This window comes from Pan troglodytes, chromosome X, assembly GCF_028858775.2.
Source record: "Pan troglodytes isolate AG18354 chromosome X, NHGRI_mPanTro3-v2.0_pri, whole genome shotgun sequence".
Taxonomy (NCBI): Eukaryota; Metazoa; Chordata; class Mammalia; order Primates; family Hominidae; genus Pan; species Pan troglodytes.
The window spans coordinates 127,226,386-127,247,416 of record NC_072421.2 but is presented as its reverse complement, the minus strand read 5'-3'; the positions used below and the strand labels follow the sequence as shown (position 1 = coordinate 127,247,416).

The 21,031-nt window shown below is 51.7% G+C and overlaps 1 protein-coding gene across 3 annotated transcripts; it reads right to left on the bottom strand.

Moving 5' to 3' along the window:
* Positions 1 to 220: 220 nt before the first annotated feature.
* On the bottom strand, positions 221 to 15,596 carry SASH3 (SAM and SH3 domain containing 3). Of its 3 annotated transcripts, XM_003954078.6 has the most exons (8): positions 15,253 to 15,596; positions 7,333 to 7,428; positions 6,826 to 6,972; positions 4,341 to 4,482; positions 2,946 to 3,094; positions 2,586 to 2,795; positions 2,283 to 2,433; positions 221 to 1,781 (listed from the first exon to the last, which is right to left on the bottom strand). In XM_003954078.6, the coding sequence occupies exons 1-8, from the start codon at positions 15,307 to 15,309 to the stop codon at positions 1,591 to 1,593; spliced, it is 1,143 nt and encodes a 380-aa protein (XP_003954127.2). In that variant the 5' UTR covers positions 15,310 to 15,596; the 3' UTR covers positions 221 to 1,590. The 3 variants fall into 3 exon arrangements, with proteins under 3 accessions (XP_003954127.2, XP_016799342.1, XP_016799341.1); XM_016943853.3 differs by lacking the exon at positions 2,586 to 2,795 and having other exon boundaries at positions 15,253 to 15,561; XM_016943852.3 differs by having other exon boundaries at positions 2,586 to 3,094; positions 15,253 to 15,537.
* Between the last annotated feature and the right edge of the window lie 5,435 nt (positions 15,597 to 21,031).

Below are 21,031 nucleotides of genomic sequence, written 5' to 3'. Positions count from 1 at the left end.
TTGTTCTGAGGACGGCTGGTTAGAGGGGAGGGCAGAGCCAGCTAGGGCTTCAGACTGGAGCTTTAGGTCAGCAGAGTCAAGGGCACTGAACATTTAAGGGAAGGGAAAGATGGACCTGAAAGGACAGTGAGGGACACTTTTCTGAGGCCAGCTTTGAAGGAGACCGGTCTGCCCCTCCCCACAACACTCTCTCCATAGAAAAGATAACTGGAGACGGTAATTTAGTTCTACCCATGTTTATTGCTACCAGCTGGTCTCCCTCCACCCTCTCATATTTACACCCAACCCCTTCCCCAAAGCTAGCTTTTACCAAAGTTCCTGGTAGGAGGTCAAGAAGTGTGTCCACTTAGCCGGCAGTCCTAGATGTAGTGGACGCTGTTTGTCCCCAGGCCAGTTGGGCACCAGGGAAGGGCTACTCTGGGGATTCAGGGCATAGACTTCGTTCTGGGGTCAAGGGAGGCCCCCACTCACAGATACTCTCCTTTCCTTCTGGGGCTCAATGTACACCAAAACCTTCAGAAAGCAAAGTTGGAGTGGTGGACCCCCAATGTCAAGTTTAGTGCTCTCTTTGCTTGTGAGGACCCACACAAGTGGCCAACTCTGGACTCAGATCCACAGCTGGCTTCCGAGAGGCAATTCTGTCCTTGGAAGCCAGGTTTGACCATCTGTAATCAGCCTTGTGAGAAGTCTCGTTTGAGGGGGCCAGGGATGGAACGGGAGGGCGCATATCGTATGAGGTATGGGCATTGTGTTAAGCTGGGGGAAGTTGCAGCTTGTCCTGAATTACATGGAGAGGAATAAAGTGGGTGAGTAGGAGGAGCCATTTCATCTGAAAGCCTGAGGCCCCTCTGGTCCCCTCGATAAACCCCACTGGTGTCCCAGGCCACAGGTAACAGGAGAATAGACATTTAATGTCACAGAATGTCAGAGCAGGCAAGGCCTTCAGTGATCACCCTTTCTAACCCCAACCCGTCCTAAGCCTAGAAAGAGGAAGCCACTTGGTTCAAGTCTCATAAGATTTAGTGGCCAAACCTCTAAGAAAGCTAGGGAGAAGGAAAGTGGGAATGGTACCTGTGGATTTCTTCAGGCCTTATTTAGGGGAACTGGATTTACCCATGGTCAGTTTGGGTTCTTTTAAATGGCCAGCTTCCCTAGGGTTTTTAGACTGACCTGAAACATTGACTTGGCCCCCTTTTCAGGAGCAGTGCGACAGGGGTAGGTGGTGTGGGGGTGAGGAGGATTTGGAGGCCTTGTTGGTGAGGGACATGGGCAGGGTTTCCCAGTGCCCCGCTTGCTGTGGCCGTGGCCATGGCAGGGGAGCAGTTGGTGCCAGGAGGGGCTGCGCTGTCAGTCGCTGGTGGAGGGCGGGGCTCAGGCAGGTGGGATGTGCCCTTGGGCGACTCCCCAACCACTCCAGCTGAGCCTGGAACCTGTAGGGCCCTGGCCTGGCCTCTGTGGCCCTAAGTGTCCCTGGGGAAGCAGGGCCAGGCTCAGTGCCAGTCCTCAGGGCCTGGGCCACCACGGGAGGCTGGGCCCACTCCTACAGCCTTTGCAGCTGGGTCCCAGCCTTGGCCTATTGCCACCGCCACCTCAAGGTGCCCCGGCCAGGGAGAGGCCTTGCAGCTGCTCCTCAGTGCCTGCCAGCTCTGCCTCATCGCGCCCGCTCTCCGAGCCCTCAAAGCAGCCTGAGTCGCGCGGGATGTCCACCTTGGGTTCCGACACTGTGTGTGCCACTGGCTCCTGGCTGCTCTCGGCGCCCTCTTCAGCCTCCTCACTGCCAGCTGCCAGGGACGAGAGAGGGAGACAGAATATGGGGGTGGAGGTAGGGAACTTGGGAAATACACCATAGGCAGTCTCTCCTTCTGGGCACCTGCCACCGCCCTGCCCCTCTCCTCACTGCTTCCAGCTTAGAAGCCGGTAGGAGTTGTTTCCAGGCCAGCTCTGCAGTCCAGGAGCTCACACTTCTTTAGCACTAAGCTGGAGCCAGGCAGTGGGCTTGAATCCTGGCTCTGTTATTACTCAGCTTTGAGGCCTCAAGTAAGGCTTTGCCTTCTTTGGCCTTAAGGGTCCCCTTTGATCCAAAGGAGGTTGGGCCCAATCATCCCTACAACTCCTTTCTCCCGTACACTTTCCCTGAAATTCTAATTCAAGTGGAAAGTACTTTCCACTGCAGAGCAGTCCTAGGGCAGAGCGTGGACAGAAGGCAAGGCCAGGGCAAGCCTCCCCTCCCTGGAATGCCGGTGGGCACACACCCTCACCAGGCCGCTCCTAAAGCCACTCACTGTCATAGTCCAGCAGCAGCTCGGCGGCCGTGAGCAGCTTGGCCCGGTGCTGTGGATCCATGATGTTCAGCTCATTGAGGTGTGTTTCTCGCAGCTCTTTGAAGTCTTCCAGTGTCTGGTAGCCATTGAGCAGGAGGGTGGACGTGTGCTCCTGTAGGCAGAGGCAGGCCATCGGCACAGCTGCTTACCAGCCACCCCTGCCTAGGTCCTCCCCAACTACGCATAGCTGTCATTTCCTGGTCCCCATCCCTGGGGCAGTTGTGCCTCCCTGATACTAGATACTAGTGAGGTCCAAGCTCAAACCTCCAGGCCGATGCGCTCCAGCAGCTCATGCAGGGTCTTAGGCTTGGGCCTCTTGCCCTTGCTCTGTCGGCGGCTGGGGCGGGCATGCCCCACGGCCTCCTCGGGCAGCACATCCACATAGATGAATTTGAAAGAGCCCACCTTGCCATTGAGTAGGCCCAGCCACGTGCCCACAGGTGGCTTTTCAATGATCTGGATCACATCTCCTTTCTGTTGGGGGAGAGGAGAGGAGAAGGGAGCAAGGGAGAGAGGGTATGGGGGGCCTTGGCCTCCACTGACACTGTCATAGCCTGGTTCAGTCCAGCTTCCTTTTTGGGCACAGCCTGCCAGGCTCCAGAGAAGCCCAGATGCTGATCTTACCTGCAGTTTCAGCGAGTCGTGGTCATAGGGGCTGGGAGTGAAGTCGGTGTGGACTCGTGCCCGGCCACAGAAAGGCCCTGTGTACTGGGGGGCAGGTGGTTCCTCCCCGAAGCTGCCAGAACCTGGGCTGGGGCTGCAGAGCTCACTGCCTGCAGGAGATGGGGCAGGGAGGAGGCTCACCTTTGTCCTAGAACAGCTGAGACAGTGCCTAGCAGGTGCCTTCCAGGGGACCTGCCTAGAAATCCCAAGGGTATACACCGGGAAGGCAGCTGGGCTCTGGCAAGCTTTACACTGCAGAAGGGATTCTGAACCACCCCCTTGGCTACCGACCAGGAGCACAGCTTCACCTCTGGACCCTTGGACATGAAAAGAGTTGGCAATGGGAGGAGAAATGGCTCACTGACCAAAGAATGGGCAAATTAGGAGGGCCTCTAGAGAACAACTGGGCCAACACTCCAATGAACAGATGCGGAAATCTGAGGTCACACAGACCAAGTGAACTGCTCAAGGCTTCTCATTTTATAACTGGCAGCACTGAGTCAGTCCATTAGACTCCATGTTCCCTGATACCCACTCCAACGCTCCCTCCACCCAGGAAGCTATGCCCTGCATTCATATTTGACTTTCCCTGCTTAACTCAATGTTTAGTTACAACGTCACATAGAAACTCAGTTGGGCTCTTTCTCCCTGGGAAGTACAGAGTAGTGGGCATTTTGAATGATTTTCAGTCGGGGGCAGGGAAGTGTCTGTGGAGGCAGAGAAAGCAGGAAACTTGGAGTGGACTTGAGGGGCAAGAAAGGCGGTGCTGAATGGGGCTGCAGAACCCAAAGCCCCTGCCTGGACGAGTTCCCTGCTGGCACCTCTTGTCCCGTCCCATGGACTTCTAGAAGATGCCAAGTGATGCCCTGAGCCCAGCAACTATGGTCTAGGGTCAAGAGGCTGACTCTTCACAGCTGGAGACCTCATACGCCCACCCCCGACTGGGGCATCAGAGGCCCAGGGATCTGTAGCCTCTAGCTCCCCTTGGAAGGGTGGGGACGGGCTGGTCCAAGAGGGTGACTGAGACTCTTCCTCTGCCCGTGGGCCTCTCCGGGGCCTGAGGATAGCAAGTGGAAGTTCCTCTACGGTACATCTGAGTTCAAGACTGGGTCATCTTGGGCAAGTCACTTAACCTCCCTAAGACCCTGTTTCCACATCAATAAAGCAAGGATAACAGTACTGGCCCCATGAGGTTGTTGAGAAGATTTAATGTGAAGAGGACTGAGAATGTTCCCAGCAGGCAAAGAGTAAGCATTCATTTCTCTTACCCCCCTCCCAGACAGCGTGCCACCAGCATGGCTGTAACCCAGTCCTTTCCTCCAGATTCGGCAGGTGTCCCCCGCATCCCCTACTCACCTGTTGATGCCTGGCGGCTGAGCACCGGAAGTTCATGCTCCTCTTGCTCAGAAAAGGCCAGCGCCATCTTCTCAGGGCCAGGGCTGTCCAGGCTGTAGTCTGGAGATGTCGGGGAGGCAGAGCCCTCCTCCAGAGTGTCTGCCTGCAGGGAGGGTAGGCGGGAAGCTTTAAGGAGCCTTGCTGGGGTGTGCATGAAGCTGAAGAAATGGGCCTGGGCTTGGTGAAGAGCTGGGGGCTGGCTCAAACCCCAACTCTACCACTTATAGGCTGAATGGCACTCTCTGAGCCCTAGTTTCTTCCCCTTTTGTAAAAATGAGAGTGACAGTCCTTGCCCTGGTTACCTCACAGAAACAGGTTCAACCAGGGCGCCACGTGGATGTGCTTTTGTCAGCCTCAAGTGCCGATGTACATACAGAAAAGACCACGGTGGCACAACCTGGACTCAACCATTGCTACCGCACAACTGGGCAGACAATGTCGCTAGAGAGGAAACTACTTTTGCCTGTGTTTCTGTGTGCCAGGCCTGCCTGCCATTTCACTGAATCCTTACAGTGACACTTGAAGGTAAGTGGTATTGTTGGCCTGAGTTTACAAATGAGGAGTAAGGCCCAAGGGTTACTTACTCCTCATCTGTAAACTCAGGCCAAGGGAATTCAGGTTCAAGTCCCAAGGCAACCCACAACCAAGCCAGACTCCAGAGCTCCCCCTACCTCACCACACCTCAGTGAGGTGATAACTGTTTAACAGCTGGCCCTGATGAGTTGCCAATTCCTGTGTTGTAAACACTCCCCTCCACGGCCAATGTCAAGCTACCATTTTGACATCACTGGACGTGTTGTCTGAAATGAGGGCGAGGCTATTGCCACCATGAAGATGCTATGGATGCACGTAACCTCAGCAGCATTGATAAGAGTAAAAGGTAGTACAAGAATTAGGAAGTGATGAGTTTTGAAGATTTACTGTATTACCTTTGTTCGTTTTTACAAAATTTTATTTTTTTAAATTTATTTATTTAGAGACAGAGTCTCCCTATGTTGCCCAGGCTGGACTCTTACTGGGCTCAAGCAATCATCTTGCCTCGTCCTCCTGAGTAGCTGGGATTATAGGTGTACACCACCACGCCCAGTTTACCTTTTTAAAAAAATATAATTAACTGAATTGTAAGTTTCTTTAATTTGATTTTTAATAATGGTTGTGTTTAACAACTGGCTTGCACAATTTTTGACAGTTTGACCAACTGCTCTTGTGAGCTGGTATAAGCCCAGTACGAGCCAACTCCAGCACACCACTGCCTCAGTGGCTCCTTTTAGAGCCATGGCAACCCAAACCCACTGTGTGATTTAAGCTTCTTGGGTCATGCCTGCCCCACAGCTGTCTGTGCCAACTTTCCTCCCTGGGCTGAAGCCAGCCTTCTCTGTTTTCTCTCTTTTTTTTTCTTTTTTTTGAGACGGAGTTTTGCTCTTGTCACCCAGACCAGAGTGCAATGGTGTGATCTTGGCTCACTGAAACCTCCACCTCCCGGGTTCAAGCAATTCTCCTGCCTTGGCCTCCCGAGTATCTGGGATTACAGGCACCTGCCACCACGCCTGGCTAATTTGTTTTGGTATTTTTAGTAGAGACGGGGTTTTGCCATGTTGGCCAGGCTGGTCTCGAACTCCTGACCTCAGGTGATCCACCTGCCTTGGCCTCTCAAAGTGCTGGGATTACAGGTGTGAGCCACCGTGCCCAATCTGTTTTCTCTCATAGGGATTCTATGAGAGAAAATAGGCCTTCCCAATCCCGGGGAAGTTCCAAAGCAAAGCTTTGAGGTGGATGGATTGCCTCAGGCCATTTCATCTTTCTCAAGCTGCCCCTGTTCCAGGCCCGCCTCCTCAAGAAGCATCCCTTGCCCAGACTTTTCTTTTTTTTCTTTCTTTCTCTTTCTTTCTTTCTTCTTTCTTTCTTTCTTTTTTTTTTTTTTTGAGACAGAGTCTTGCTCTGTTGCCCAGGCTGGAGTGCAGTGGCACGATCTTGGCACACTGTAACCTCTGTCTCCTAAGTTCAAGCAATTCTCCTGCCTCAGTCTCTGAGTAGCTGGAATTACAGGCATGTGCCACCACGCCTGGCTAATTTTTGTATTTTTAGTAGAGACGGGGTTTTGCCATGTTGGCCAGGCTGGTCTCAAACTCCTGACCTCAAGTGATCGGCCCCAGCCTCCCAAAGTGCTGGGATTATAGGCAGGAGCCACCATGTCCAGCCCTGTTGCCCAGACTTTCATCCCTTCTCAAACTCCACCCCTTCCCCCGCCAGCCTCCTGCCCCGTCAAGATTGCCTGGCTGCCTGTCCGTGGCTGCAAGTGAGTTTCCTCTCCCATGTGACCTTCCTTCTTGCATCAAATAGGGCCTTCCAGCCTGAGTAGTGGCTATTGAGGTGGTCATGCTCACATTCTGCCAGAGCGGTCCCCAGGCCCCCTGGACACCCCCTCTCCTATATCCACAGGCCTCACCATCTCTTCTGACAGGGCCTTCACCATCATCTTGCCCATCTTCCTGTTCATGGTTCGGGAAATCACTGCCCTCCACTTCTTCCCCAGCTTTTTGCCACTCTTCCCAGCATCTTCTGGGGTGGGGACACCTGAGTCATCTTCTGGAATCTGTGACAACAAAAGAGGCGATCCAGGGACCCTGGTGGTCCTGCCTGGGTCCGGGACTTGAGGCAAAAGAGGCCTTGGGGTCACAGCAGAAGCTGGAGGGGGTGGAACTGAGAGGCCCCCATCCCCTCCCCTCTTAACCCCAGCCATGTCCTTAGCCCTATAAATTTATAAATAGTTTGCTATTTAATGTGTAATTGAAAGGAATGCAGGGGAGTGCTTGGTGTGGGGAGAGGTGGACCCTCTGTGTTAAAGGGGGCTTCGCCCCAACAATTCTATCTCCTCTTCACCCTCCTCCCTCCCACCCCCACCCCCCTGCCCAGGGCCTGCAGCCAGATCCCACAAGGATGCCCTGAAACTCACGTTATCATCCAGATTAAACTCCTTCTCGCTCACCACGGGGGAGCTGGGTTTGGATTTGGCAAAATCCTTGAAGCTGCTGGAGCGCTGAAGGGAGAGCTGGAAAAAGGGTGGGTGTTGCAATCAGTGGGCTAAATGGCTGCCCGAGGGCCCACATACTCGCCTCCCCCCACCACACAATACCCACAGCCCAGAGCTGACAGAGCCACATGGCCATGGGAGCCCCAGGCTAATGGGTGAAGCACCTCGATGTTCTTGGGGCTACCTGGTTTCATTCCATTCTTCACCCCAGCCCTGGCCACAGACCAAGTTCCTGACCTCAAGAGCTTCACACCTCAATCGGGCCTCAGACTTAGCCTGAAATTCCACCAGTTCCTCAAGTTTGGTCCCCAGAATCCTGGAGTGAAAGACTACATGAGTCAGAGTAAATGTGTATCTACTACTAGAGACATACCTCAGCATCCATGAGCACATCGCCCGGTGTGTAACTGAGCAAATCCCTCCCAAAACCCGTGGCTCTGGCCTCCATGTCCTGGGTGTACTCTGAGCCAGGTCCCCAGTCACAGTGATAGGAACAAACACACTGGGGTCTCCAGCCTGATGAATTTGTGTCCCAAGAAGAGCAAGACAATCTGACTAGAAGCCAGCAAGACCTGGCATGACACTTTCTGGAAAAGCACAGTAGAGGCTTATTCACAGAAGGGGCCCACAGATTTAGGACATACGTGATTGGGGCTAATTTGGTAGAAGAAAGACACCATTTTCTTTTTCTTCTCAGCTTTTAATCTTAGCCACTAATGTGATGAGCTGGCAATAGTGACGTTTGCCAGTGTTTGGACTTTTAGGCATGACCTATTATTGTTTGTGGTCTGTGTTGATGAGATGTTTTTCAGGATATGAGCTTTATTTTATTATTATTATTATTATTTGTATTTTTAGTGGAGACGGGGTTTCACCATGTTGGTCAGGCTGGTCTCGAACTCCTGACCTCAGGTGATCTGCCCACCTAGGCCTCCCAAAGTGCTGGGATTACAGGTGTGAGCCACCATGCCCGGCTGAGCTTGCCTTTTTTTTTTTTTTTTTTTTCTGAGATGGAGTCTCGCTCTGTCACCCAGGCTGGAGTGCAGTGGCGAGATCTCTGCTCACTGCAAGCTCTGCCTCCCAGGTTCATGCCATTCTTCTGCCTCAGCCTCCTGAGTAGCTGGGACTACAGGTGCCCGCCACCAGGCCCGGCTAATTTTTTATATTTTCAGTAGAGACGAGGCTTCACCATGTTAGCCAGGATGGCCTTGATCTCCTGACCTCGCGATCTGCCGCCTCAGCCTCCCAAAGTGCTGGGATTACAGGCGTGAGCCACCGAGCCCAGTCTAGTGAGCTTTCTTAAATATATATGCATGCACATGCAAGGTAGCAGCCAGAAACCAGGGCAAGGCAGGTAAGGGGGACAGGCCCTCGACACAAGAAGTTAAGGCTGAGCCTGTATCAAGATAAACAGTCAAGACCAGAAGATACACACAGGAACCAGGGTTCACAGATGGCCAGACAGATAGAGTGGGATAGACTGCAGACACCCGAGATAAGGGCTTGAGGAACTGAAGCCCCAAACCCACACAACGTTGAAGGTTTCACATCCTCTTTCCTACTAAAGGGGTGTGTGTGTCCAGTGACAAACTCCCAGGGCAGGGGCAATATCACCTGTCCCCCACCAACACACACACAAATAATTGGCCCCAACTCCTGGGGACTGCAGTGTAGCAGTTTAGTACTCTTGATGGGTCTTGACCAAAGCCAAGTCAGCAATTGGGGGTTGGGGTCACACATTCCTAAAAGTCACAGCAAGGTAGTTGATGAGAAACTAGGTCAGTGGTCAGGCCAAGCAGACGCTAGCACGATTGGGGCCTGATGGGTGGGGTGCCTGCAGCCTCTGTCAGAAAGCCTCCTCTGTGTTGCCCTGGGGAGCTGAAAAGGGGGCCATAGGTGGGTGTGGGGGAGGAGAAGCATGACCACAGGGTGACCACTCTGGTTCACCTGCCTCTCCTCCATCTTCCTTTCTTGGTTGTCCCCTCCCACTATTCTTCCTCTTTTTCTCCCTTTCTTTCCCCTTCTCTCCTCCACCTTCCATTTATTTCCTCCTCTTGTATGGCTAGGATGCAGCTGCCTGGATAACTTCCTCCTCTTATTGCATGGAAAAGAGGGAACGGAGAGAGGGTGGGCATCGGGCTGGCCTGGGCCCAAGGAGGGCAGGCTGGGCTGCTATTTATAGGCCGATGGGGCCTATTGTGGCCTTCTCTCCACCAACCCTCAGCCTGATCTGCAGACCAGGAGGCTAAGAGTCGCCCCTGAAACCCTAGGGACTGGTGAGGCTGGAAAGCAAGCAGGAGGGCAGGCATGGGGCCGGAAGTCGGCTTTGTTGGGGAAGAGTAAATTCACTGCCTGCCTGCCCTCTAATTGCAGCTCTTTCCCAAGGCCTTTTCCTGTCATTAATCTGCAGTCTGGGGGCTGGGAGGAAAGGCCTTTGGCTCCCAGACCCTTGTGCGAGGGTCCCTCTGTCTCAGTTTTAGTCCAAAGTGGGAGGAGATAATCACAAAGGACTATAGAGATGGTGCTGGGTCTTGGGCCCAGTTGGCTACTCTCAGCCCAGGGAGATGGAAAGGACAAACACATGTTCTTTGGGTGATCGAGTTTCAGGGCCCGCCAGGGTGGCATTTTGCCAAGCCTACCTCCAACCTCAGGGACAGCCCCAAGTATCTTGACCGCCTTTCAGAGAGAGGTGACCCCCATTCAGGGTTGAGTTGAAATTCTTGAGCCTGGCTGGCTTTTCTGCTGGCTTCCCTTTGGAGTGAGGACTTCCTGGGAGTCGTGCCTGACGGGGGAGGTGGTACCATACACTGTTGGCCCCCTTTTCACTTCATGGCTCAGAGGAATGTGTGGGCCTCTTGGAAAGAGCTACATTTCAAATGTATATTACATTTGAAATATACTAAATATATTGTTGAGTATATATGTATTGTATATTACATTTGAAATATATATTGAAATATATATTGTTGAGTATATATGTATTGTATTGTATATATGTATTGTATTGTATATTACATTTGAAATATACATTGAGTATACCCAACAATATATATTTCAATATATATTTCAAATGTAATATACAATACATTTGAAATGTAGGGCCACCAAAGAGTATATATACACCATATGGTTCCCCCTGTATAATTATAGTTCAAAGCCTGGCAGAACTCACCTATGCTATTGTAAGTCAGGATAGTGGTTACTGTCGGAGAAAGGGGGCATGTAGTGACTGGCAGGGGCATGAGGGAAGCTTTCTCAGAAGTTCAACTCTGGATTTGTGACCTCCGGCAAGTTATCGAACCTCTCTGAAGCCCACTTCACATCAGGGCAAGTGTTCCCATCTTGGTTCTGCCACTGATTGTGTAAACTGGGTATGTTTCTTAACTTCTCTAGGTTTCTGTTTCCTCATTAGTGGAATGAAGACAAAAGCACCGACCTCATCTGGCTGTTGTGAGGATGAAATGAGCGAGTACGCCTACAGTGCTTGGAACATTGTCTGACACGGCAGTCCCTTGTGGAATGTAGGTTTATGCTTACTCTTTCCTACACCCCACCTCCAGCCTCTTACCCTGGGCATTTCCCCACCTGGAATACTCTGCCCTTCTCTCTGTCAGCCGTAGTTTCTCCCCCTTCCAATTTAAGTGGAAAACCCGCAAATGCCCATCATCTGTAGAATGGATAAATTAATTGTGGCAGAGTCACACAAAAGAATAGTACCCAGGTAGGAGACAGTACAACTGTTCCCAACAGTATGGATGAGTGTCACAAACATATGGTTGAGTAAAGGGGCTGGCCACCAAAGAGTATATATACACGATATGGTTCCCCCTGTAAGTTCAAAGCCTGGCAGAGCTCACCTGTGCTGTTGGAAGTCAGGATAGCGGTTGCCCTGGGGGAAGGGGGCGTGTAGTAACTGGCAGGGGCATGAGGGAAGCTTCTAGACTTCTGAGAGTGTTGTTTCTTGATCTAAGTGCTGTCTACATGGGGATGTTCACATTATAGAAACTCATTCGGTGGCGCAATTATGATTTATCCACTTCTCTGTATGGATATTATACTTCTATAGAAAGATTTTTCAATTCCAGCTTAAAAGGCAGCATCCATGCAGAAACCATGCCCTGATCAATCTCTCAGAGGTCCACACTGCCCCAGCCAGCATCCTCTTCCCTTACTTCCTGAGCAAACTTGGCTTTCCCCAGTGGTCTCCTGAGCTACCCCCTCTGCTCCTTCAGGGTACCAGGCATATACTGAGCACCCTGTGAGCTCTAGGCCCTACCTCTGTGTGTGTGAGAATCCAGCAATGAGGGTCTAAACTCCTCCCGCATGCCCGTGTCCTGCCAAGAACTTCATGTGTGCCAGCTCACTCCAGCCTCATCGCAGCCCCTCATCATATTCGCACCTCGAAGCAGAGGAGACCAAGATGCGAAATGAAGTGCCCTAGGCAGGGTGGCGCAGCTGGTCTTAGGAAGAGCAAGCCTCCAAACCCAGGTCTATGACTCTGGAAACCCAAGTATGTTGCTGTGCTCGTGCTACCTCAGAGCTCATGCTGTTGCCCCGCCCCACCAGTGTAGAAGTTAGCAGTGGATTGAGTGTAGTGGTGATGGCATGCAGGTGGTTTTTGAACAGAGCTCCTAGGAAAGCAGGTGGGAGGGCAGAGGGGGAAGGGCTCTGGCGGGGCTTTGTGGAGGAGGTATATCTGAGCTGGGCCGTGCAGGGGAGGCAGGATTTCTCCAGGTGGAGCTCGGAAGGGTTTGAACAAGAATGAAAGTTAGAGACGTTGAGAGCCTGATGATGGGATGGTGGGTGGGGGAGTAGAAAAGGCTATGGAAGGCTCTTGCCCGCCAGGCCAAGGGCATGTATCCTGTGGGCAGTGAGGAGCCACTGAAAATACAAAGTGCATGCTGGCAGGGTGCGGGGGTCATACTAGAGGTGTGCTGTAGGAAGGGAGCCATGGAGAAAGTGGGGATGTGGTAGAGTAGGAGCATCCTTAGGGGAACCAAGTCCAGGAAAAATCCCTCTCCACTTCCTATACCCCAACACTGGCCTTTGGGTGAAATCAGATCAAAGGGCTTGCAGAGCAAGAACTTGAAGGAAGTGAAAGTCTCCAAAGGGCAGCTAAGAGGTCTGTCTCCCAACCCTGGGGCCTCTCCAATCCTTCATGATCCATGGGAGGCGCCATGTCCTAGCCCTACCATTCTAGAGGGCCCGCACCCTCCTCTGCTCTGCTGGCTGGAAGGTCACTCATTCCACAGCTATCTGGGTCTGCCCCACGGAGCTCTCCTGCTGATGGGTTGAATCTTTTATGCTCATCAGGCTCTTCTAGCGCCTTTGAGATCAACAAGGGGACAAGAGAGTGGAGAGAGAAGGGGTCAAGACTCTGGAGTCAGACAAATCTTGGCTTGGATCCCTGCTCGGCAGCTTCCCAGCTGTGTGACCTTCAGCAAGTTGCTTCACCTCTGTGAGCCTCAAGTGTCAAATAGGGATAATGACAATATCTGCCCCTACCTCACCAGGTTGTCGTGGGGAGTGAACAAGGTAAGAGATGCACAGCACCGTGCCTGGCATCCCATGAACTCTCACTCTGTGGTGGCTCTTAGTACTATTAAGTCTTGTGTTCTCTGTGCCAGCACTGGGGGCATGGCTCATTCTTCTTTGCAGTGTCTCCCTATCCCCACCCATGCCTGCAGCAGGCACCCCCTTGTGTGGTGTGCACGTGCACACTTGTGACAGGGTACTCTCACATCTATTCTTTTGGGTGATCTGTACAACCTCTTGAGGGGGGCAGATTAGGAGTTATCCCCCTTTTCAGAGGCGAGGAAACTGAGGCCCAAAGAAAGTCAATGAGCTGTCCAAGGTCCTACAGCTAGAGCGTGGTAGGATTCCAGCTCAGCTTTCTTGCCCCCTGTCTGGCACATTCTCCATTGGCAGGCCCAAGAGGAGAAGCATGGGCAGGAGAAAGAGGCCTCTCTTGCCTTTGTGCTTTCCTCTCCACCACGTCATCTCAGCCTCTGAGAAGAAGGGACTAGCAGTGATTCAGCCAGCCCGCTGCCTCTGGGCCTGGGGAAGATGCTGTGTACCTTCTGGAAGCTTGGCTTTGGGGGACATTTCCATAGTCTGGGGCTAGCAGAGTGTGTGGAGGCAAGCTCATCCCAGCTCTGGAGGCTGGCACCGGCTCTGGCAGGGGTTGGGGTGGGGTTTGCCTGGACTACTCTCCCCGAAAGGACCCCTTCTCCTGGGAGAGACCTGGGGAAATCCCAGGGGCCCACTTGCCTGCCGAACACAGAATCTGGGTAATTGAAGCTGGGAAAGAAAAAGGGGACTTCTGGCTTCTGTGTGCCCCTAGGTACGTCTTCCTGATGTGGCACAGGGTCCCAGTGTCAAAGTGTCAGCTCTTTCTCACACTTTCCTCCAGCTCAGCGCCCCTGTGGTTTGAGGCCTAGCAGTGTCTATAGAGCAATCTCTGTTTCCCACCCCCACCAGCCAGAGAGCAAGGGGAAGTGGCCCTGCTCTCTTAGGAGTGGCAGCCAATGGCAGGACTGCTGGGCCTAGCGCCCTGCAGGGTTTGGACGGGGATGACAGAGCCCGTGTGAAGATTCATGAACCTCCCCCCTCCCCCGCCCACCACCACTGCAACCTTAGAGAAGCAGCTGGGGTGGGGAGAATACAGCCGGAAGTGGCAGCCACCCCAGGACCTGAGAGCTGGGGCAGGATGCACACCCCACTGCCCCGAGTCTCAGTCTTTCAGCTGCCTTGGCCTCCATCTCTGAGCTACTCCCCTGACAAGGGGGATCCACCATAGGGCACCTGGGCTGAGTTCCAGGGAAAATTGGCGGGGGATAGCCTGGGCCTCTTGGACCTAGTTCAGGCCTGCTTTGGGACTGTCCTAGCATCCCATTGGATGTGTAGGATATACTTGCTGATTGTCTGGGAGAATCCTTCAATTGAATTAAAGAATTAGGTCTAGAAATCCTCAAACCCAACCAAAGAAATCTGGAAATCCTCAAATTCAACCACAAAATCCTAGATCTGGCACAGCCTTCAAGGAATCTTCCAGTCCAGTCTCTGCCCCAGGAGGATGAACACCTCAGCCATCCATGACAGCTGTTTTTCCTCCTGGCCTTTAAAATCCTCCCTCCTCAGCCTTCACTCCTACTCACCACCTCAACTTAATTTCTCATTCCCCACACAGGAAGAACCTGTATGCCCCCTGCATCCCACTGCACTTCCGGATGCCTTTTCCCCCAAGACTGGAATGGCCTCAGGCCCCCATCTCCAGGTTGGCTCCATCTCGGGTAGGGCCTGGGAGCTACCACAGAGCTGAGCCAAGTGGGCAGGGTCTGGGCCATGGCCAAAGTGGAGGAGGGGGTGGCAGTCCTGTGAGCATCATGGCTCCAAGCTGGGCGGCCCAGCGGGGCCCTTTGAGTGAGATGGCTCCTGAGAGGCCGTGGCCGGGGCAGAAGTGGCGGCAGGACCAACGTAGAGGAGAGATAATTAAGTACAGGCTTAGGGTTCAGCTTAAGCATTGTATTTTGTTATTCTCAAATTCTAGTCTAAGATTCTGGCCCCTAATTTTAGATCTTTTTTCCCATTCTTCTAGGGTTGAATTGCATGACTCTAGATTTCTAAGGATCTATTCTGTAACTCTGTTGCTCCAGAATTTTAAACATCTCTTCTGTACTTCTGTTAACCTTTGGGTCCCTGTCCCGTTGCCTTCTAGGTGAGTGGCCCTCACCTACAGACTCAACATATGGCCTTTGGCTCTTCCCACTTCCAAGAGTCTTGGAAGGGATGGGTCGAGCAAGCAGAGGAAAGGAAGATGTGAGTTCCCAAAATGCTCCTCACCTTTTTCTTCTGAGTGGGCTCCTTCTCACTGGCATTGGAGGGCTTGCGGCGCAGCATGGTCCTCCACCCTGGGAGACTCCGTCCCTGCTCTCCTAGGTGTCAAGATGCAGAGGCCTCTTGCTTAGTCTCACCAGAACTGCCCGGGGGCACGGCATGAACCGAGCCTTCAGCTGCCACTCTGACTGCTGCAGTGGCAGCTTGGGGGTGCGGGCCATGGACACCCGGCAGCAGCAGCATACAGGAAGCCCTGCCACGTGACCTACTCTTACAGCAATTGCAGCCCCTGCCGGCCCCTAGGGAGGAAGGAAGTCCAAGCTTCAGTCTCCAGAGATTCTGATGCAGACGGCTCTTGGGTTGAACAGTCAGAGAAAGTCCCTACCTTGTTGTCTCATGTCGATCATCATCAGTCCTTCTGCTCCATCTTCCTAGAGGTGGACAATCAGCTCGACATTATATGGCGTACCCAAGCCCTTTATCTCACTGACCAGAATCCGGAAACCAGAAGTTGGACCATCTGGCTGCCTGTTGGATCAATGCTCCCGGTCAACTCACGTCTTCAAGGTCGTCACTGCCATCACTACCATTACCATCACCCCTGTGACCATCACCACTGCTACCATCACTCCTATCAATAGCCATCACCATACAGCCATCACCCCTACAGCCATCAGGCCTGCAGCCATCCCCGCTGCCATCAGCACACCTATAGCCATTGTCACTATGGTAATCACCTCTACAGTTGACATCCTTCAGCCATCACCTCTACAGTCATCACCATTGCTGCTATCACCCTTCCAGCCATCATCCTTACAGCTGTCACCCTTCTGGACATTACAGCCAACCGCACCCATGACCCTCTCACCCCTATAACCATCGTCCCTACAGTCATCTCTCCTACAACCATCATCACATCCGTGCAGCCATCAGCCCTGCAGCCATCACTCCTACAGCCATCAGTACACCTAAAGCCATCATCACTAGAGCAGTCACCCCTCCAGTCAGTACCCCTCAGCCATCATGAGTATATTTATCACCACCACAGCTGAAAAGCACTTACAGCCAACTCCACACCTCTAGCAAGTATCCAACAGGCATTTATCAAACACCTATGCAGTATATTCAATTTGTGGGTTGTCTGTGGCAGATTTTAATAACTTTAATAACTTCTTGGTATTACAAAAGCAACTTGTATTTGTCATACAATTTCACAAACACATAAACAAAAAAAATTTCAAAATTTCCCATCATTGTCCTCTACACTGTTTTAAGCATCTATCTACTCTCTGTCTATACACATTTTTTTTCTTTTTACAAAAATCATACTGCTCAGAAAACAGATAATTGGTTTGGGGAGAAGGGGAGGGGAGAGAAGGGAAGGGAGACATCACACAGGGTAACAGGAAGCTTTTAGGAGTGATGAATATGTTCACTATCTTGACTGTGGTGATGATTTCATGGGGGAATACATATGTCAAAACGTATCAAATTGTATACTTCAAATATGTGCAGTTTATTGTAGCTCCATTATACCTCAATAAAGCTGTTTAAAATTTTTTAATTAAAAAAGGTCATAATTCACACTATTGGTGTCTGCTTTTCACACTAAACACAGTATCTTTTTTTTTTTTTTTTCGAGATGGAGTCTCTCACTCTGTCTCCCAGGCTGGAGTGCAGTGGCGTGATCTCGGCTCACTGCAACCTCCACCTCCTGAGTTCAAGCAATTCTTGTGCCTCTGCCTCCCAAGTAGCTGGGACTATAGGTGCGTACCACCACCCTGGTTAATTTTTGTATTTTTTGTAGAGACAGGGTTTCACCATGTTGCCCAAGCTGGTCTTGAACTCCTGGTCTCAAGTGACCTCTTTGCCTCATCCTCCCAAAGTGCTGGGATTACAGGCGTGAGCCACTACGTCCAGCTGAACACAGTATCAAGATTGTCTCATGCTATGAAATAGTCTTCAACTACGTAATTTATAATGGCTGTGGAACATCCCATTGTGTGGATGTGCCATGCTTATTTCACCAAGCCCTTGCTGATGAACTTGGGTTGGCTTAAATTTTTAAATTATTCATTGAACATACTTATGGCAAATATTCACATCCATAGTTTTTTTTCTGTAGGGGAAATATCCAGAAGAGGAATTGCTGGGGTCAAAGGTATGCGCATTTTTAAGGCTTTCAATTCTGTGGTACTTGTGAAATACTAGGCTTGTCCACCCCTGTTCCCAAGATGTTCTCGTGACTTCCTCTCCGATTCTGCTTTATGCCCTCTGACCATCCAACCTTCAGGGTGAGCTCAGGGAAGATAAGATCTTTCTTCCCTAAGCTGAAACCATACATTCTTTGGCCTACTCAGTCGGCCAGGCAGACTCATGAAAAGATTCCACACCCCAGATCTCCTTCCCACTGGCCTGTGTTTTCCACCCTGAAAGTCCCTCCCAGGCGGCCCAGGGTCACTAGCAAGCGCGGTAACTGGTTAAGGCTTTTCGGCATATACAGTAGCCTGGCAGCCGTGTAGGGGACCCATCGGGCCTTTGGGGCTCTGCGTGACCAGGGGCAGGAGGGCAGCCCCAGAGGGTTCTGGGATTGGGGACGCCGCTGTAGTGGCCTGGGGGCACCTGGAGCCAGAGCCGTGAGGGAGGAAGCAGGTCGCAGAATCTTCCGGGCCTGCGCAGCGGCTGCGTCCCTGGCCGCCTCGCAGGATGTGCCCGCTTCCTGTTTGCTCAGCGCCGGCAGCGACCGAAGATCACACACTAACCGCAGAACCTTCAAAGGCGGCCAGCAAACCAGGGCACAGGGCTGGCGAGGCTTGGGAAAAGGCAGCGAGGGGGAGGTGAGGGTGCCTTGGAGAGAAATATGGAGAGGTGACCAGCTCCCAGGACAGAAGGGAGCAAGTGTTTTCAACGGCTTCCTTCGTTCTCCTTTTCAGATCTGTCTCCTCTGTTCAGCAACACCTCCTCCCCGCCACCTGGGGACCGGGGCCAGTGGAGGCGGGGTGTCCAGGACCCCCCATCGGGACTTGCCTTCCCCCAGCTTTTCTCTTCCAACAGATTGGCCTGGCTGAATCCCAATAGGCCAGATCCTTGCTGGCTAATGACCCTTAAACATGTGTTTAATAGATTTTCCCTTCTGGGTAACATATTTGCATTTTACAGGTTATGTTGTTTGAGGTACGCAGAGCTCTCAGCTAAGGAAGTGATACGAGTCAGTAGTTCAGGGAACAAGGTCACCTTAAACTTGATAATGGGCCGGCAGGCAGAACCTAGGAACTTGCTGTGGGCACAGCCTTGTGCTAGGCCTCGGGAGGAGGTACAAAATAAATAGCCATCAGGGCCCCTTGTACCTGGGAGCTGACATCCTAGGTGGAGTGGCAAGCTTACATTTACCCAGCACTTGTTCTTTACCAAGCACTACATTAAGCACTTGACGATGTTTAATCCCACCACAACCCCTGGAGGCGAGTAGTTTAATATAAAGATGTATCCAGAAGTATAGATTTGGGGCAGAAGAACCTTGATTTAGCGCCAATACTGCAGGATTGCAGGGTGTGTATGTGTGTGTGTGTGTTTTGGGGTTCCACTGATAGTGAAATCAACCTGAACCCTCAGAGGGTGGATGTAGGACTACCAAAGACACAAAGATCATCGTAGGCCACATTCAGATAAAGCAGCTCCCACACCAGCACACTCCAAGTATTTTTTTTAATTTAATTTAATTTAATTTTTTTTTGAGAGTCTTACTCTGTTGCCTAGGCTGGAGTGCAGTGACGCGATCTCGGCTCACTGCAACCTTCACCTCCTGGGTTCAAGCTATTCTCCTGCCTCAGCCTCCTGGGTAGCTGGGACTACAGGCGCATGCCACCATGCCTGGCTTATTTTTTGTATTTTTAGTAGAGACGGGGTTTCACCATGTTAGCCAGGATGGTCTTGATCTCCTGACCTCGTGATCTGCCCACCTTGGCCTCCCAAAGTGCTGGGATTACAGGTGTGAGCCACTGCACTCAGCCAAGAAATTCTTATTTAGTAGATGATCATGAGTGGGATATTTGGGGCAGGTGAGATCCAGACCATGTACAAAAGCATCTCTCACTCTCTGAATGGATATATTTCTAATTTGAGATAGTAAGAGTTTGGATAGTGAGAGATACTTGTATCTGGAAAAACCTCCCAAAAGATTCTTTAAGTTTTAATTAATTAATTAATTAATTTGAGACAGGGTCTCCCTCTGTTGCCCAGGCTGGAATGCAGTGGCGTGGTCACAGCTCGCTGCAGCTTCAAACTCCTGGGGCTCATGATCCTCCCACCTCAGCCTCCCGGGTAGTTGGGACTACAGGCACATGCCACCATTCTTGGCTAATTTTTTTTTTGCCTATGTTGTCCAGGCTGATCTTGAACTCCTGGCCTCAAGTGATCCTCCTGCCTCTACCTCCCAAAGTGCTGCAATTACAGGTGTAAGCCACTGCACCCGGCCCCCAAAGATTCTTATTTCCATTCCCCCCCATCCCCACATCTAGCTGAAAATTATTATACTTCATGGCAGGCAGTGGGCTTTACAACAACCTGGTAAGTCAGGCACTATTGTTATCCCCATTTTCCAGGGAGGAAGCTGAGGCCCAGAGGAGTTAAGTGAATTGCCCACACAGCTAGTAAGCAGTGGAGCCCAGCGTTAAATGCAGGTCTGGTCTTGGCCAGGGCCCACACTACTAACCACTCAGCTGAAGTGCCTCCGATGCGGAGTTCCTGAACGGGGAGGTGAGAGAATTATGGAGCCCTCGGCTTGCAGCCTTCTCTTGGCACCTGATGCTGGTTTGGGTGCCACACTAGGTGCCACAGAGCCACCTTGAAGCAGGCCCAGAGGGGAGTGAACAGGATGGGGAGGACATCTGGAAGTCGCATCACATGTGCAAAGCTGCAATAGCTAGGGTCGATTAAGCGGGGGTGAAGTATAGGGAAGTCGTCAACTTGTGAAGTACTAAACTCCTGTCACATTTAGCCTAGGTGATTGGGGTGGGGAAGCAAGTGGTATGAATGATGGGGAACAGATAAATGGAAGGTTTTAGTATATTCCAAGGAACAAATTTTGGCTATTCAGATGGCACTAGTTCAGCTCTGGTAAGTAATGATCTCCCCATCTCTTGAAATATTCAAGTAGGCCGGGCACGGTGGCTGACACCTGTAATCTCAGCACTTTGGGAAGCCCAGGTGAGTGGATCACCAGAGGTCAGGAGTTTGAGACCCGCCTGACTAACATGGTGAAACCCGTCTCTACTAAAAATACAAAAATTAGGCGGGCATGGCGGCACATGCCTGTAATCCCAGCTACTTGGGAGGCTGAGGCAGGAGAATCGCTTGAATCTGAGAGGTGGAGGTTGCTGTGAGCCAAGATCACGCCACTGCACTCCAGCCTGGGCAACAAGAGTGAAACTCCGTCTCAAACAAAACAAAACAAAACAAAACAACCAAAAAAAAAAAAAAAAAAAAAGAAAAAAAGAAAAGAAAAAGAAATATCCAAGCAGAGGCCACATAGTTTCTTGAAAATACCTGGACATTTCCAAGGTGAAGCCCACTTTAGTAGCCCGGCCCATTAGCAAATTTAATGGTGGTCATTTTAGGCAGGGAGGGCAGAAAGAGCAAAATTGCAGGAGGGAGAAGGCGGGCAGAGGAAAGCAAGGAGACAAGGGCAGGTGACTCTTGCGCCCATTCCTCATGCCCACATACAACACACACAGAGTGGGCAGCTGGTGGCAGGGGCTGATGGGAGGGGAGGGAAAGACAGTGATCT

Excerpts from the sequence above, each read along its gene's own strand:
- SASH3 (XM_016943852.3), bottom strand. The coding sequence starts at position 15,309 with ATGCTGCGCCGCAAGCCCTCCAATGCCAGTGAGAAGGAGCCCACTCAG. Across the intron at positions 6,973-7,332 it reads AGTTTAATCTGGATGATAAC|ATTCCAGAAGATGACTCAGG; the intron begins GTGAGTTTCAGG and ends TTGTTGTCACAG. Across the intron at positions 2,434-2,585 it reads TGGAGCGCATCGGCCTGGAG|GAGCACACGTCCACCCTCCT; the intron begins GTTTGAGCTTGG and ends CTCTGCCTACAG.